The sequence below is a fragment of the Thamnophis sirtalis genome, unplaced genomic scaffold, assembly GCF_051295495.1.
Source record: "Thamnophis sirtalis isolate CommonGarterSnake01/CBP01778 unplaced genomic scaffold, rThaSir2_p1.2 scaffold_6, whole genome shotgun sequence".
Taxonomy (NCBI): domain Eukaryota; kingdom Metazoa; phylum Chordata; class Lepidosauria; order Squamata; family Natricidae; genus Thamnophis; species Thamnophis sirtalis.
This window is the reverse complement of record NW_028261386.1, coordinates 85,332,949-85,348,063: the sequence shown is the minus strand read 5'-3', so window position 1 is coordinate 85,348,063 and position 15,115 is coordinate 85,332,949. Positions and strand designations below refer to the sequence as shown.

At 36.8% G+C, this 15,115-nt stretch overlaps 1 protein-coding gene across 4 annotated transcripts in view; it reads left to right on the top strand.

The window, feature by feature from the left end:
• Nucleotides 1-15,115, top strand: part of UTRN (utrophin) — a 468,873-nt gene that overhangs the window by 434,010 nt on the left and 19,748 nt on the right. For 3 of the 4 annotated variants that reach the window (XM_087718331.1, XM_087718332.1, XM_087718330.1), the window contains exons 67-72: nt 6,899-7,035; nt 8,034-8,072; nt 8,376-8,441; nt 9,981-10,046; nt 10,473-10,631; nt 12,982-13,225. In XM_087718331.1, the coding sequence (XP_087574457.1) occupies nt 6,899-7,035; nt 8,034-8,072; nt 8,376-8,441; nt 9,981-10,046; nt 10,473-10,631; nt 12,982-13,225 (711 nt within the window). Of the gene's footprint in view, nt 1-6,898; nt 7,040-8,033; nt 8,073-8,375; nt 8,442-9,980; nt 10,047-10,472; nt 10,632-12,981; nt 13,226-15,115 lie in introns of those variants that run through there. The other variant, XM_087718333.1, reaches the window with a different exon arrangement.

The window sequence follows — 15,115 nt, the reverse complement described above, 5'->3', positions numbered from 1 at the left end:
TGCAACTTCCAGGGGATGAAAGGAAATGCCTTTCTTTCTGCATCACTAAATGAAGTGCTGTCTTCACAATAATGCACAGCAGCATGAATTACTATGGGACATTAGGAATATTTTTTTATAGTTAACATGAAGACTTGTGATAACCTATCTTTTAGTAACCCCTTTCAAGATTTGTTTTCACTGTCTCACTGCTGAAATGCTGGCTTCAACAGCAAAAATTGGATTATGGTAAAATTCAAGGCACCACTAATTATATCCCCAGTGTGATGCTAATATCTACCCCATAATATGTATCTGTAATGTCAAAAAGGATTAGACAGAGCAACTATTGCATATTTACTTCCTATTCCTAACAAGTTTCTAAAGTAAAGAAGAGAAAATGATTTTGTATGCTGAGATTCTTCTGCTTTCCTCTAGGAATACTACGGTCCCCCTGCTTATCATTTTGATTCATCATATATATATTCATACATTTTGTTTTTGGAATGGCTTTCATTGTGGTTCAAAACTTTAGAAGGTTGTCAGCTTACTTTATTTATTTATTAGTTCAATTTGTATGGCCAACCAATTTGGAAATGTAGTTCCGGACAGCAAAGAACACACTAAAAAAGATATATAAATGATACAGGTTACTCTTCACTTAGTGATTGCATTTGGTTGCAGCAAAATGGTTGGTAAGTGAATCACATAACTGAGAGAGAGAGAGTGTGTGTGTGTGAGAGAGAAGGAGAGACTGCAAAGATCACTGGCTGTTGCCATCTCGTTTAGATAAATGAATTGTATTCTTGTATACAGTCTCTTTTGCCTGACCCATTTGTTGTTCTTTTCTTGTTGCCCCTCCCACGGGGAAAACATTGCTTAAACAATCTCTCTCTCTCTCTTTTGATATACCTGAGCTACAACACATCCATAAATTTAAATTATTATCTTCACCACCTTTATCAACTTCTCATTTTTGAACTCACAGGGTGAAAGCACTTTTGACAAAAACTATTTTAACTTTAATCAGGAATTCTATTAGTAAGTGAAAAGCATCTTTCTGGGTTCTTGGTAATCTCACAATCTCCCTCCTCCCTGATTTCTCCCTTGTAATTAGGAATGTATATATAAAAGACATTATTTTAAACTTGCATGGCAGCAAGCAAAAATTGAGAGACTTGAACTAGGACATTAATACCAGGAATGTCAACATCCATTTTGTAACACATTCAAGTACTAACCACATCAATTATTAATAGCCTAAGCCTAGAATCATGTAATTATTCATGAAAGTTCCAGATTTCCACATAAATGGTTAAGATATGATCATCCTAAATGTTTATCAGCGAGCTTATGGAATGCTTTCTAGGGTCTTGATGCACAGGGCTTGATGCACAGTAATTTAGGCATTTGTCTAGCATGGCACAAGAGATGGGTGTGGTGCAGAGTGACAGATGGAAGCAGGTTGTGCCTTTGGGACCACCTTGGAAACAGCAAAGGACTGGCCTACAGTGTTGCTGTCAGCGAAAACGGAGCTCGGGAGGGTCGCATGCAGCCCTCCTGAGCTCCATTTTCACTGGCAGAGGGCTGCATGAGACCGTAGCAGCCAAAAACAGGTAGCCCCCGACATGAATGATGTTGAGCTAGCCATGCCCACCAAGGACAAACCCACTCTGGACACCCCTCCAAGGTCAAACACAACCCTGATGCAGCCCTCGATGAAATCAAGTTTGACACCCCTGCTCTACTTCATATTGGCTGAGTTTCCACAATGCACAGCACCAAGGAAACCCTGTATTGCCTCAGTGTGTCTTGTAAATCTAGATGTTCTACAAATGGAGTAGAAAACATTATAGGTAGTAGCCAACACTTGTATTTTGGAATTGAGCATTGAAGATCGCAATTCCCAGAAATTGGCAATAATGTATATAATCTTAAATTTTATTCTACAAGAGAATGAAACAACCTTGTCTGAATCCTATTGTCAGCCTAGAATTTCATGAATCATTCAACGTTGTTGCTGTTAGTTACGAAGTTGTGTCCAACCAATCGCAACCCCATGGACAACGTTCCTCTAGGCCTTCCTGTCCTCTACCATCCTCTGGAGTCCATTTAAGCTCACACCTACTGCTTTGGTGTCTCCATCCAGCCACCTCATTCTCTGTCATCCCCTTCTTCTTTTGTCCTCAATCTTTCCCAGCATTAGGCTCTTCTCCAGTGAGTCCTTCCTCCTCATTCGGTGCCCAAAGTATTTGTCTTTCATCTTCAGGATCTGACCTTAGATTTAGATCTATAGAGCAGTCAGGGTTGATCTCCTCTAGGACTGACCGGTTTGATTATCTTGCATTCTAAGGGATTCGTAGGAGTCTTTTCCAGCACCATAGTTCAAAGACATTTCCTTCTGGAGAAGGAAATGGCAACCCACTCCAGTATCTTTGCCATAAAAATCCCATGGACAGTACCAAAAGGCCTTCAACATTACTTCTCTTAATAGTCTCCTAAAGTAATAATTAGGATGCACTTTTTAATAGCTTTTGAAGAGCTTATTAAATTTATAGCTGACTCATCATCACATTTATAGCTGACAGTAATAAGGATTTTTATTATCCTCTATTATTATTTTAAGAGTATTTATTATTCATAGCTTTTCTTTTGTGTTATTTGTAGTTGATTTTTTGAACTGCTTCAAAAACAGCAAAAACAAGAAATTAGAATATTTAAAGCTGCCTATGTTCTTCATCATTCATGCTTTTTAAAAATCTGAATTTTCGCAGTTACATTTAGAAGGACAGTGATGAAATTTGCTAAGTGCTTATCAAAACGGGCCGATTGATAATCTCATTTATTTCCATTAGAATATTCAGTATTTACAGCTCTTTCCAGCTACTACAGAGTTCATAAAGATGAGGGTCTTCTGAGGAAAAGTAATAACCACTTTAGCCAATTGTATGAAAGATGGCTGAATCATACAATAAGTTTAATCAAGCCAGTTGAAACCTATCTAGCCATTGTATACATACAACATGTTAACCATGCGTCATAATTTTGTGAGTGGCTCAATACATTTCATGAACTTAGTTGTTCCACCAGTGTATGATTCAGTGTTTTGGGTGAATTTAGAAAAGTTTTATTCAGAAACTAGGTTTAATGCATTGTGGGATTTGACACAATTGTAGAAATTAAGCATTTTAAATCCTTCGATAAAAGTCTGTATTTTTTTTTTAAATCTTGGGTTTTTTTCATCTTCTCTACAAAGAATTTCATAATTTTAAAACCACTGAACAATATTCTCATCCATCCTTACCATTAAATACCTTAAGTCTTGATCTGTGCCCTAACCTGTTGTTTCTGACATTTCTTCTGGCCCAGAAATTGGAGGGGACGGTGCATTTAAATCAAATTGAAAATACCTTTGGAGTTTTAAAGGAACTATTACTGAAATGTTACATAATCCATTCTCAGATCAATTGTTCCTTTTCACACTCCCAGCTCAAAATCAGGTGACTTTTTGTTTCATTTTGTAAAGCCAGTTATTTATGATGTAAAAACAGAGGGGAAATTTAATAATGTCATAGAAAATAGGAAGGGTTTTGTGTTTTGTTTTGTTTTGTTTTGTTCTGTTTTTAATATTTTCTCTCTCTTTTAAAAAAAATTTGGAGTGGTGTTACAGGAATGTTTAGCAGCAAACAAGCCATGTGGCGATTTAACATACCAATTTTCCTTTTATTTTAACAATAGCCACAATTTGGGCAACTGAAAATTGGCAGTTTTGCCATTGAATTTCAGTGTATGTTTTCAAGATCACAAAATTAAAGGTCTGGTGGTCTGTGGGCCAAGGTTGTTTTCTCATGTTGTAATCAAAACCTTGTCTCTGTTTTACACTGAAAGCATTTTATAGTCAAATCTAACTGCATTTTGTCATAGTTATGCTTGGGGAAACAGATGCAAACCAGACTCCTTATAAATGCCTACATTCTAAAAAAGACATTAGTGCCAGATCAATGTGCATACTATACTATAGCATTTACTATACTTTACTATATACATAATCTCAAGAATGAAGAGAGATCATATTTTATCACACCCACATGATAGGGAAGTATTCGTTCTATAATAAGAATGTTTAATTTCTAATTGATTGCTTAATTCATTCATCCATTCATTGCAGAACAGCTCTTCATTAAATTCTCTTTCTTTCTGAAGTAAACCAATACATTCCAGGTTGTTATATTTTTCATTCTCTTTTCTGCTCAATTCAGATGCCCCCCCAATGCACCTCCTTATTCATTTTCCTACTGACCTTTCTCTGCTTATCTTTTCTAGTTTATAATCATCTGATTGTTATCAGGAAGCCCCTTAACTCTTTTCAATTCTCCAGCACAGTGAAGAATGCTAAATACAATCCTTCCATTAAAAAATGCCAGTCTTCATTACCAGCATACTCAAAGCCTGTAAATAAGAGTTACACAATATTGATTATGTAAATTTTTACAAACAAGGGACTGTGCAAACAAAAAAGGTTTGCAGGTGCCAGCAATTCTTGTCGCAGCCCTTCTGGTCTAGCATTGCAAAGTTGAAGGTTTTTGCCCTGGATTTGAATTTTTGAGAGGTATGAGAAGGAATATGGTAGCACTCCTCTCCTTTGTATTTCAAATCTCTATACACACCAGAGAAATAAGAGCACAATGAAATGAAAATGTGAGGGTCATTATTGCATGACCTGACCCATTTCAGCTTTGGAAAAGTGGATTTATAATAGATTGGTTATTTATTGAAAAAAATCAATCTTAAAGGACAGTTACTGATACTGTTGTAGACACTTTTTCATGTTTATATAGCTTGTGAGTTTAGGAAATCAATGCATAAGCAATTGTAAACATTGAGCTTACCTATTTTAATTGCTGATGTTTCAAGCACAAGGCTAAATAAAGTCTCTAATTTATTAAAGTCTTCTGTTGTTCCAACATGACAAATTCAGCAAAAGTGAGTAGGCTCTTTGGCAGGGATTCACTAAAAATCTTTTTCTAGTTTTAAGAATTAAAGGGAAATTATGGAGTTGGAAAATAGCAAGTGTCTATAGCAAGGAACTAATTGAGCAACATATCAAACAAAGTGAAATTGATTTTGTCCTTTATTGAAAACCAATAAACCAATCTCAAAACCTTTCTTAATTATTTGAAAATCTTATTAAGGATAGCAGCAACTACTAATGTGTTTGGAAATACATTCCCATGTTTCATATATAGTTACAAAATTTCATATTTAATGGAACTTCACTTGGAACTATGAATCTATCCAAGATTCACTTTAGATCAGAGCTTCTAAATACCTCAAATAACTGTTAGTGTTATTATTCTTTTTTTTTTAATTAAAAAAAATTTTTTTTTATTTTGTTACATAAACAACACATACCCACACCAGTGGGAAAAGAAAAAATCAAAACACAAAAAAGACAAAAAAACAAAAAACAAGGCAGGGGGAAAAAAAAGGAAAAACAAAAGAAAAAAAAAAGAAAAAAAAACCCACAGGTATATATTATAAAAAAGTATATCAGCTGGTTACAACATGTTTTGGTGCATCTCTTCCATTAATTCATATTAATTCAAATATCTTAACTCAAATGTTTACCATATTGACATCATTATACCTCCACTTTTAGTTGACTACAGATATTTAAACATCTTTCATCCTTAACTATGCCAAAGATTTTAATCCATAACCACATGCTAACATTTCATTTACTTGTTTGTAAAATCTGAAAAGGACCGTCCAATTTCCTTCGGAATAGAGGAATTTCAGGAATAGCCTGAAAATCCGTCTTCTCACTGCTAAGCCCCGCCTTCTTCTCTTCTGTTAGTGTTATTATTCTTGATGCTTCCTGGGTGCCTTTAGTAGCTAGGAATACAGGTTGTGAATTTTCTAATGCAAAACTCTTTCTTGTACTCATAAAAGTAAAATAGAATTATGAGCACAACTGATTGAAATACCATCTCTTTATTAGCCATTCATTCTTTCTGACAGAATTCATGTTGCAATAGTGACATTGTCTGCTGGAACATTAATTTGACCCTGAAAAAATACTTCAAGAAAGTTTTCTTGGGAAAAAAACCAAACTCAAAGTTGTGTTGGATTTCTTACCAATTTTACAAATCTGGGAAACTACTTTTGTATCTTAATTTTCTTCTATTATACAAAAAAAAAAATATCACTCAAAATAATGAATGAGTGGTTGTTTGATATTGTTATTCTTCATAGAGAAGTAGCCATTTACCTTTTTGAAGGTAAGTTCAGTGCACCAATATGTATTCTTATACTTAAGTGGGGAAAAAATCATCTCATTCTACATTTTATGAATTATATATTAATCCACTTTTTCATATTCCAATTAGTGGAAATGTATGAGTGCAGCATTTGTTTGACTAAGCAGTCCATATGCTCATAAAACATTCAAATGGGGAATCAAATATTTTGATACTGAAGCAATATTGTTATGTTTTACTCTCATATATATTGATAGAAAACACTGCTGGACCTCTTAGCTTTGACAAGGTAGTAAATGAGTCTTGCAATGCTTCATTTTATTTGGTTCTATTTTAGGAATATATGGAAAACATTTAAGTATAATTAATTTATTATATTAATTCATATTTTGAGTAACACAAGAAAAGTTTTTAGATAATGTCTGTTCTAACTTTTGTTCAACTCACTTTATTAAATTGATTTTTTTTCTTTTTAAGTTAAGCTTTTTGTATTCTTGCTTTTTTGGATTTGGAAACATTTTGTTTCCAGTAATTTTAAATCATTGTCATTTGCATATTGTAACAAGCATCAGAAGAAAATATAATGTAATGCATTCATCATTTCAAGCAGAAAGTAAACATTTAATTTGTGTTTTCTGTTTTGTTTCTTCTTCTCCTAGACAACATCAGGGGAAGATGTACGTGATTTTACTAAAGTGCTAAAAAACAAGTTCCGATCCAAGAAATATTTTGCTAAACATCCACGACTTGGTTATCTGCCAGTGCAAACAGTTTTAGAAGGCGACAATTTAGAGACGTGAGTTTTGAACAGAGATTGGGTCTTTTCAATATAGTATTTTTTCTCACAAAGATTTTTTCTAAGGGTAGAAGCTACAATGAGAATACTTTGCAACTTCGTTTATAACTAAACATGTTCGAACACAAGAAGAAAGCTAAAAGCACAGAAGTATTAAAAATTCAGGCATAGTAAAATGTCCTTTAATAAAACATATAAACTATATTTATTTAAGACATTTTAAAAGTACATTTACTGAATGTGTCCAATACAGCTAAAATTACTTTGTAGTTCCATTTACTTAGTGGGAATGAATTAAAGACAGTTTTAAAATTGCATACTGAACCATGCCCAGAAATTGGTTTTTATTCTTTAAACAAAAAGGAGAACATACTTTCGATGTGATTACAGTGAAAGAGAAGCATGTCACTTAAGATGGTCTCATCAAATATATTCATCCTGAAAGTCTCTTTAAATTGCACTCCAGTTTACGTGCATTGTAATGATATCATTAATGAATAGAATTAGCATTAGATTTAGTTTTCTATACATTTACTTTCTGTACACCTGTTTGTTGAATGGTATACATGCCAAAGCTGTAAAAATTGGTTTATATACTGAAAAATTGCAATCAAATCAAATTGTACAGAATAAACACTCTACATTAATGTAATAAACTATTAAAATCTGTATAAGCTTCATTTTTAGCAAGATACTTTAAACGAATTCCTAACAATTAAGAACTATGTAAGGTTTCAATTAGTTCCTTTTTTGATTATAGGATGGGGAAAGATACTGTTTTTAAGATTATTGCTCTTCTATTTGATCATCAAATGATCACTTTTTTCTCTGTAATATATTCTGAAGTGGGTTTGGTTATGAGCAATTTCATTTTTCCTCTACGTCTTCTAAAACAAAATATTGGGGTAGAACAATAAATAAATATATTGTGCAGTACTTGTCTAAATAGTATCAGTATTTTAATCTTCTGTTTTCTTTCTATGCTTCTTTTCTTTCAGTCCTATCACTCTTATTAGTATGTGGCCAGAGCAGTATGAGTAAGTATCTTCCATCTTTGTGCTTGGTAAGGTAGCTAAGTTTAATATATCAAATATTTCTTCTGCAAAATTGTGGAAATGAATGAGACCATGCACAATCCTGGTTCTCTGAATCTTCCATTTATTTGACTAGAACAAGCATGAAATAAAACTTCTGAATGGCGAACATTTGTTACCATATTTGTTTGAGTCAAGGCCATCACCTTAAGAGGCATTTCGTTCTTTTGTGTTTAATACTGTAAAAAAAATGTTGTTTTTTAATAATTTAGAAAATTCAACTTCTTTTCTGTTAAATTCCACTAGCCCCTCCCAATCTCCACAACTGTTTCATGACGACACCCATTCCAGGATAGAACAATATGCTAACAGGTAAGAGGCAAATGTGTGTGTGTGTGTGTGTGTGTGTGTGTGTTGATATATCGCAGAACTGAGATTGACATTACAAATTAGAACAGTGATGCTGAACCTTTTCGGCACCAAGTGCCCAAACCAGAATGCATGTGCATGCATGCACCAGAGTGCCAGAACCCCAAAGACCAGCTGCGCACTGGCCACCTGGTCTTCGGGTTTCCGGCATGCGCATGCACGCTTGCCAGCTGCTCTTAGCACACGCTGGAGTGCATGCGCACCTGCCAGCTGGTCTTTGGTTTCTGGCGCTCCTGAAAAGCAGCTGGCGATGGCAGGCATGCCCACAAAGAGTGCTCTGCGTACCACCTCTGGCATGCATGCCATAGGTTCAACATCACAGAAATAGAAAGTATGCATTCTTTTGTATTATCATCTATCTGTGTAAATTTAAGAGTTAAACATTGAAAAATGATGTAATGCATAATTAAAGTTATGACCATCATTGAATGACCACTTAAAGGTTAATACATGATGTGCCTCAGAAATACATCCTCATTTATCAGTTTGGGTTTTTGGAATTTTTAAATCTCTTTTAGGTGTTGAATGGTTCTATAAATTGGTTTATCCTTTGCTCAAATGATAAAAAATTAAGACATACAAACAATCTGATACCAAACATAGTTTATTTAACATCTGTAAACTAATAAAGAGGATGCGAGGCCATTCTCCTTTAAAAGTGAGTTTGAGCTGTGATGAGTGACCCCACCTTCTGTATCTTTTGGGGACCCTGAGAGGGACCACAGGGACAGTGAAAATATTCTCTGTGGATGCAGGGCACAGTTCGGCTTCAGTATTACTTTAAGGCCTTCCTGGAACTCCTATATGAAGATTATGAATTATGAGTGAAAGTTATGAAATAAAAGTTTTATTTCAAAGGAGGAAGAAACAAAAGATGGGACAACAACATGGCAGCATATTTTACAAAAATGATAAGTCTGAGGAAATCATCAGGTTTTTAAGTGATAAGAATGAACATTTATTATGGAATAGGCAGTAACTTGTTATTTGGTTGTTCCGATTGATTGATTGGTTTAGAAAATTTATATTGCCGCCTACTCGCACATGGCGACTCAAGACAGCTCACAGGACATAAAAACACAATATAAAAGAAATAAATATAATAAAAATTAAAAATAATAAAATAATAACCCCCTCCCCAGCAACAGCACACATTCATACCAGCCATTAAATGGGCTCCATCCTGCTCTGGGTTTCCCAGGCCTGCTGGCAGAACCACATCTTTAGGACCTTCCAAAAGAGTGTTAGATAATGTTCCAGAAGAAGGGAGCCACCACAGAGAAGGCCCTTCTTCTGGGTCCCGCCAGATGTATATCCTTAGGGGACTGGAACCCACAATATTCCTTGCCTCCCCACTTTAGTGGGTCAGGTAGTTGTGACTTATAGCAAACTGCCAAAAAAATACTACAGTTGCTAAATTGAGAACTAATCTGTACGAAATATAATCATAATTTATCTTTCATGGATATGGTTTTCTTTTAGGTTGGCCCAAATGGAGCAGAGCAATGGTTCCTTCTTCACTGATGGTAGCTCCACCACAGGAAGTGTGTAAGTAGATTTAGTAACTGGAATTATTATAAAAAATAATGATCACTCATTTAGGCTTAGGGCCTATGTGATATTTGGTACATTTTTTGCCTTAAAATGGTAGAAAACTGCTTTACCAGTTTTTTGCCATTGAGCAATTTTAGATAACTGTAGCCCCCCCCCCCAATTCTCAAAATATTATGCAGAAATATGTTGCTCTTCTATGTTATACAGATGGTTTACTGTTTAAAGCAGCAATCAGTTTAAATCCTTTATAAAGTTGCAAGCTTATCTTCTTTTCAGTTAATACGTTTTTTCAATTCATTTATTTTTTGCCTCTTCAAGCAATTTTATAATATTTAAAACAATGACATTAGTTATGCATTTAGTATTGATATATTTCAAACATGTAAAGTATGTATTTATGCTGACCCTCTCAATCTCTAGGGAAGATGAGCATGCTCTTATCCAGCAGTATTGCCAGACTCTGGGAGGTGATTCACCAATGAGTCAACCGCAAAGTCCAACCCAGATCTTGAAGTCAGTGGAGAAAGAAGAACGAGGAGAACTTGAACGAATCATTGCTGACCTCGAGGAAGAGCAAAGGTTCCATAACCCTGTTCTACATTCACCATGTCTTGAAGATTGGCTATGAAAAAAATATTAAGGGTCACAGGCTTATTTCTGTGTGTCAGTAGGAAAATAGGAATCAAATATGCTAAATATAGTCTTTCAAAGTTGAAATGGTGGGAATTGTTCCTTTCCTAGGTTGGCCATTCCCTTCCTTGGTCCTCTTCTTGTACCTCAACATTTCAACCAATGTAAATAATTGGCACCTGCTCATGTTTCTCCGTTTCAACCTCTTCCTGCCCCAGTGATATTTCTCAAAGTTCTCTCCCTTAAACTGAATTGAGCCCCTCCTCCTCATTTTTCTTTTTTTACACAAAATATAAAGGCAAGAGATACTCTATCAGTCCATGGTTGAGGAAAGGATTTACAATTCAGAAATCTTGGAGTCCTAGTGGACAACCATTTAAATATGAGCCAGCAGTGTGCAGCAGCTGCCAAAAAAGCCAACACAGTTCTAGGCGGCATAAGCAGAGGGATAGAATCAAAATCACATGAAGTGTTAATACCACTTTATAATGCCTTGGTAAGGCCACTTCCACTCATTGGAATACTGCATTCAGTTTTGGTCACCACGATGTAGAAAAGATGTGGAGACTCTAGAAAGAGTGCAGAGAAGAGCAACAAAGATGATTAGGAGACTGGAGACTAAAACATATGAAGAATGGTTGCAGGAACTGGGTATGTCTAGTTTAATAGAAAGAAGGACCAGGGGAGACATGATAGCAGTGTTCCAATATCTCAGGGGTTGCCACAAAGAAGAGGGAGTCAAACTATTTTCCAAGGCACCTGAGGGTAGAACAAGACACAATGGATGGAACCAATCAAGGAGAGAAGGAACTTAGAATTAAGAGAAATTTCCTGACAATTAGAACAATTAATCGGTGGAATAGGTTGCCTCCAGAAGTTGTGAATGCCCCAACACTGGAAGTCTTTAAGAAGATGTGGATAACCATTTGTCTGAAATGATATAGGGTTTCCTGCCTAGGCAGGGGGTTGGACTAGAAGACCTCCAAGGTCCATTCCAACTCTGCTGTTGTATTATTGTATAAATCAAATCTCGGTCTTCCCCAGATAGAGCTAGAAAGATTCCAGCCTAAAATCAAAGTCTTGTATTCCCAAGAAGTGGCCACCTTTTATGAGCCCGAGGACCATCATAGCAGAGTTGAGTTCCTTCTGGTTCGAACCAGTTTGGCTGAACTGCTAGTAGCTTGGCGGTCTGGGTTGCTGGAACCGGCAGCAACCCAGACCTGCCACGCCCCCGAACCAGTTCTCCCGGTGGTGCCATAGGCACCGCCATCTTGTTTTTTGCTTCTGCACTTGCGCAGAGCAATTTTTGTTGTACTGCGCATTAGTGGCTGCTGGAACCCACCCCTGCATCATAGCCCTTTGGCTGAAACAGCAAGGTTAGGATTTTCACTGCAGTCCAAGCTATAAAGCCTAGGAGGACATACTGGATCAGCAGAAGAAACAATATTAAATTTCATTAAGCATAGTTAATATTATTCTCAGTGTATTTTTTTCCTTTTGCTTCAAAATTATAATTTGGCAGAAATTTTTAGTGTGTTGGGATCACAAGCGATGTTTTGTGGCCTTGCCTGAATTCTTGGAATTTCATAGTACCAAAATATATAATACAGGTATTTCCTGAGTGAGGTGAAGCAATTCTGTAAGAAATGAGCTTGCTGTTTTTATGATTAATGGGGCAGAATTTGACAGAGGTGAGATTAATTAATTAATTAATTGATTAATTTGGACGTAAAGATTGACTCATTTGTTCATATTTGCCACTCATTAATAGTAGCATCATGAAGTGATTTCTCTGTTGAAATATGTGTTATAGGCCAAACTGCTATTGTCCCGTGTGAACTCCAGCATATGACTTTGCAATAAAACATTATTAAATTCAGCAGCTAGTATAAAACCAAAAAGTGGTGATGTATTATGCACTATACTGTATGTTATTAAAAAAATAGCTCTTACCCTAACTTTTTCCAGGAGTGTTGAGATGGTATAAAGAGGAATGTTTAAAACCATGGATGGAGAATTTTCACAGCCATTTTCCACCACTTCACAAATCACAAATCACATGGGGGAAAAGTTGGATAGAGAGGTTTCTTCTTCCTGCAGCTCTCTGAATTATTTTGTGGAGATAAACTGCAGAAAGGGAGGGGGGAGTTCTATTAACATTATATTCTGCCATCATTAGTCAAATATTTATCTTATAAGTTGCTCTGACCTTTTCATACAATTAGATAACAAGAGAAACTTTAAGTGGATTTTCCTGTCTTCTGCTATAAAATCAACAGCTTTTTAAACTTCCCTTCAGGATGCTGCAAGTGGAATATGAGCAACTCAAGGAACAGCATCTTCGAAAGGGAATCAATGCCCTAAATTCACCTCCGGACTCAGCTGTGTCACCTCAACACACTACTGAAGATGCTGAACTCATTGCAGAGGCCAAACTTTTACGACAACACAAGGGGCGCCTGGAAGCTAGGATGCAAATCTTGGAAGACCACAATAAGCAATTGGAATCTCAGCTTCACAGGCTACGACAACTGCTGGAACAGGTATTGAATTCAGCAACTTTCTCCCTAGGACAGCAGTTATTTATAGACACACAGAGTGAAGCTAGTTAATTGTATTGGACTTTCTTACAGACATACTGTTTTGTGCTCTGTTTGGGTTCTCTCTCCAAAATGATTTTAATGTTTTGCCAAGAGTAAAGCCACATTTTTCATTCATTCATTCATTCATTCATTCATTCATTCATTCATTCATTCATTCATTCTTTCTTTCTTTCTTTCTTTACTTACTTACTTACTTACTTACTTACTTACTTACTTACTTACTTACTTACTTACTGTTTCCAGACTGCTTATCTGCTTCAAGTGGGGCTTTGGGCAGTATATAATATAAATCAACATATAAATCAGCTGGATTTAAAATGTTTTAACTGGCATTTCGAAGGCACCAAGGCACGGGAGCCAGGCACCATCGAACAGGCGCTCACACAGCTTGGCGATACCCCTAGGTCAGTGAATGGCGCTGTGCCCGGCTGGAAAGGGGGTTTGCCGGGTGGCTGCTTGTGAGCCTGGTCGCTTCATGGCTGTTGTGTTGCACTGCTGCGACAGCACAACACAGCCATTCGCCCATGAGGCTGCACCCGACTCTTTGGGAGCCCGCTCGCAAGAGAGCAGCTGCCCGGCAACCCCCCTCTTCAGCTGGGCACAGCACTGCTCATCAACTTAGCGGTTTCCCGAAGGCGCCAAGCTACACGATCACCTTTGCTTCCCCCCCCCCCCGGTTCCCACAGCTTGGCACCTTCGGGATACCGCTAGGTTGGTGAGCGATGCTCTGCCTGACGGAGATGGGGGGGTTGTCCAGGGGGCTTATTTGTGGGGGAGGGCTTATATTTTTGCCTACCAGAAAAATGTGGCATGGCCTTATTATCAGGCCATGTCGTATTTTCGGGAAAACACGGTAATAAGCAATCAAATCATACTAGGAAACAATAAAAACAATATAAGTTGTAAAGATACAAGCAACATAGTTATAGTCATAAATGGGAAGAGATAGGTACTAGTATGGATGAGAAGAATAATAGTAATATTGGCAGCCTCCGCTTTGCTGCTGCTTCGGCTGCCATTGAAACGGGAGGGGGGCATGGTATTTGGGAGGGGACTGATTGTTGTGCTGGAGGAAGATTCTAGAGTTTGAACTGTCCACCTTACTGCGCATATGGAGGAGGAGTGTTTCCCGCCAAGGCCAACGGAACCAGCATTTCATCCTGGTGATGCCTTTCAAAGTTATATCACACCTGACAATTGGGAGAATTATGATTGGACTGTGCACGGGATGCCAAGGGGAGGGGAATGAATTATACAATATATTATTCGCTTTCGCGCCTAAATAATCAGACTTCGCTTAGCTTCACTTCTATTCATTTATAATTAGTAAAAGTACACTTGATTTCTATCAATGGAGTCCTGTGGTTTTCTTTCCTGATTTTTGAATGAAGAATGAAGAATGATGAAGACAAATATAGTCTTTGTAGATAGTTTGATAGTGCTGTGGGAATTAGTTGCTTAGCAGAGTGATGGCATTTGTGGAAAAACTGTCCTTGTGTCTTGGTGTTCTGGTATGCAGAGCCCTATAGCGTCGTTTTGAGGGTAGAAGTTGAAACAATTTATGTCCAGGATGTGAGGGGTCTGTAGATACTTCCACAGCCCTCTTTTTGACTCATGCAGTATACAGGTCCACAATGGAGGCAGGTTGGTAGCAATTGTTTTTTTCCCCTGCAGTTCTAATTATCCGTTGATGTCTGTGTATGTCTTGTTTGGTTGCAGAGCCAAACCAGACATGTTGTAGAGGTGCAGACGACAGACTCAGTAATTCCTCTATAGAATCATTTGCTTACTTCGTTACTATTAGTAAAAAACATTCATTCTGAAATATGG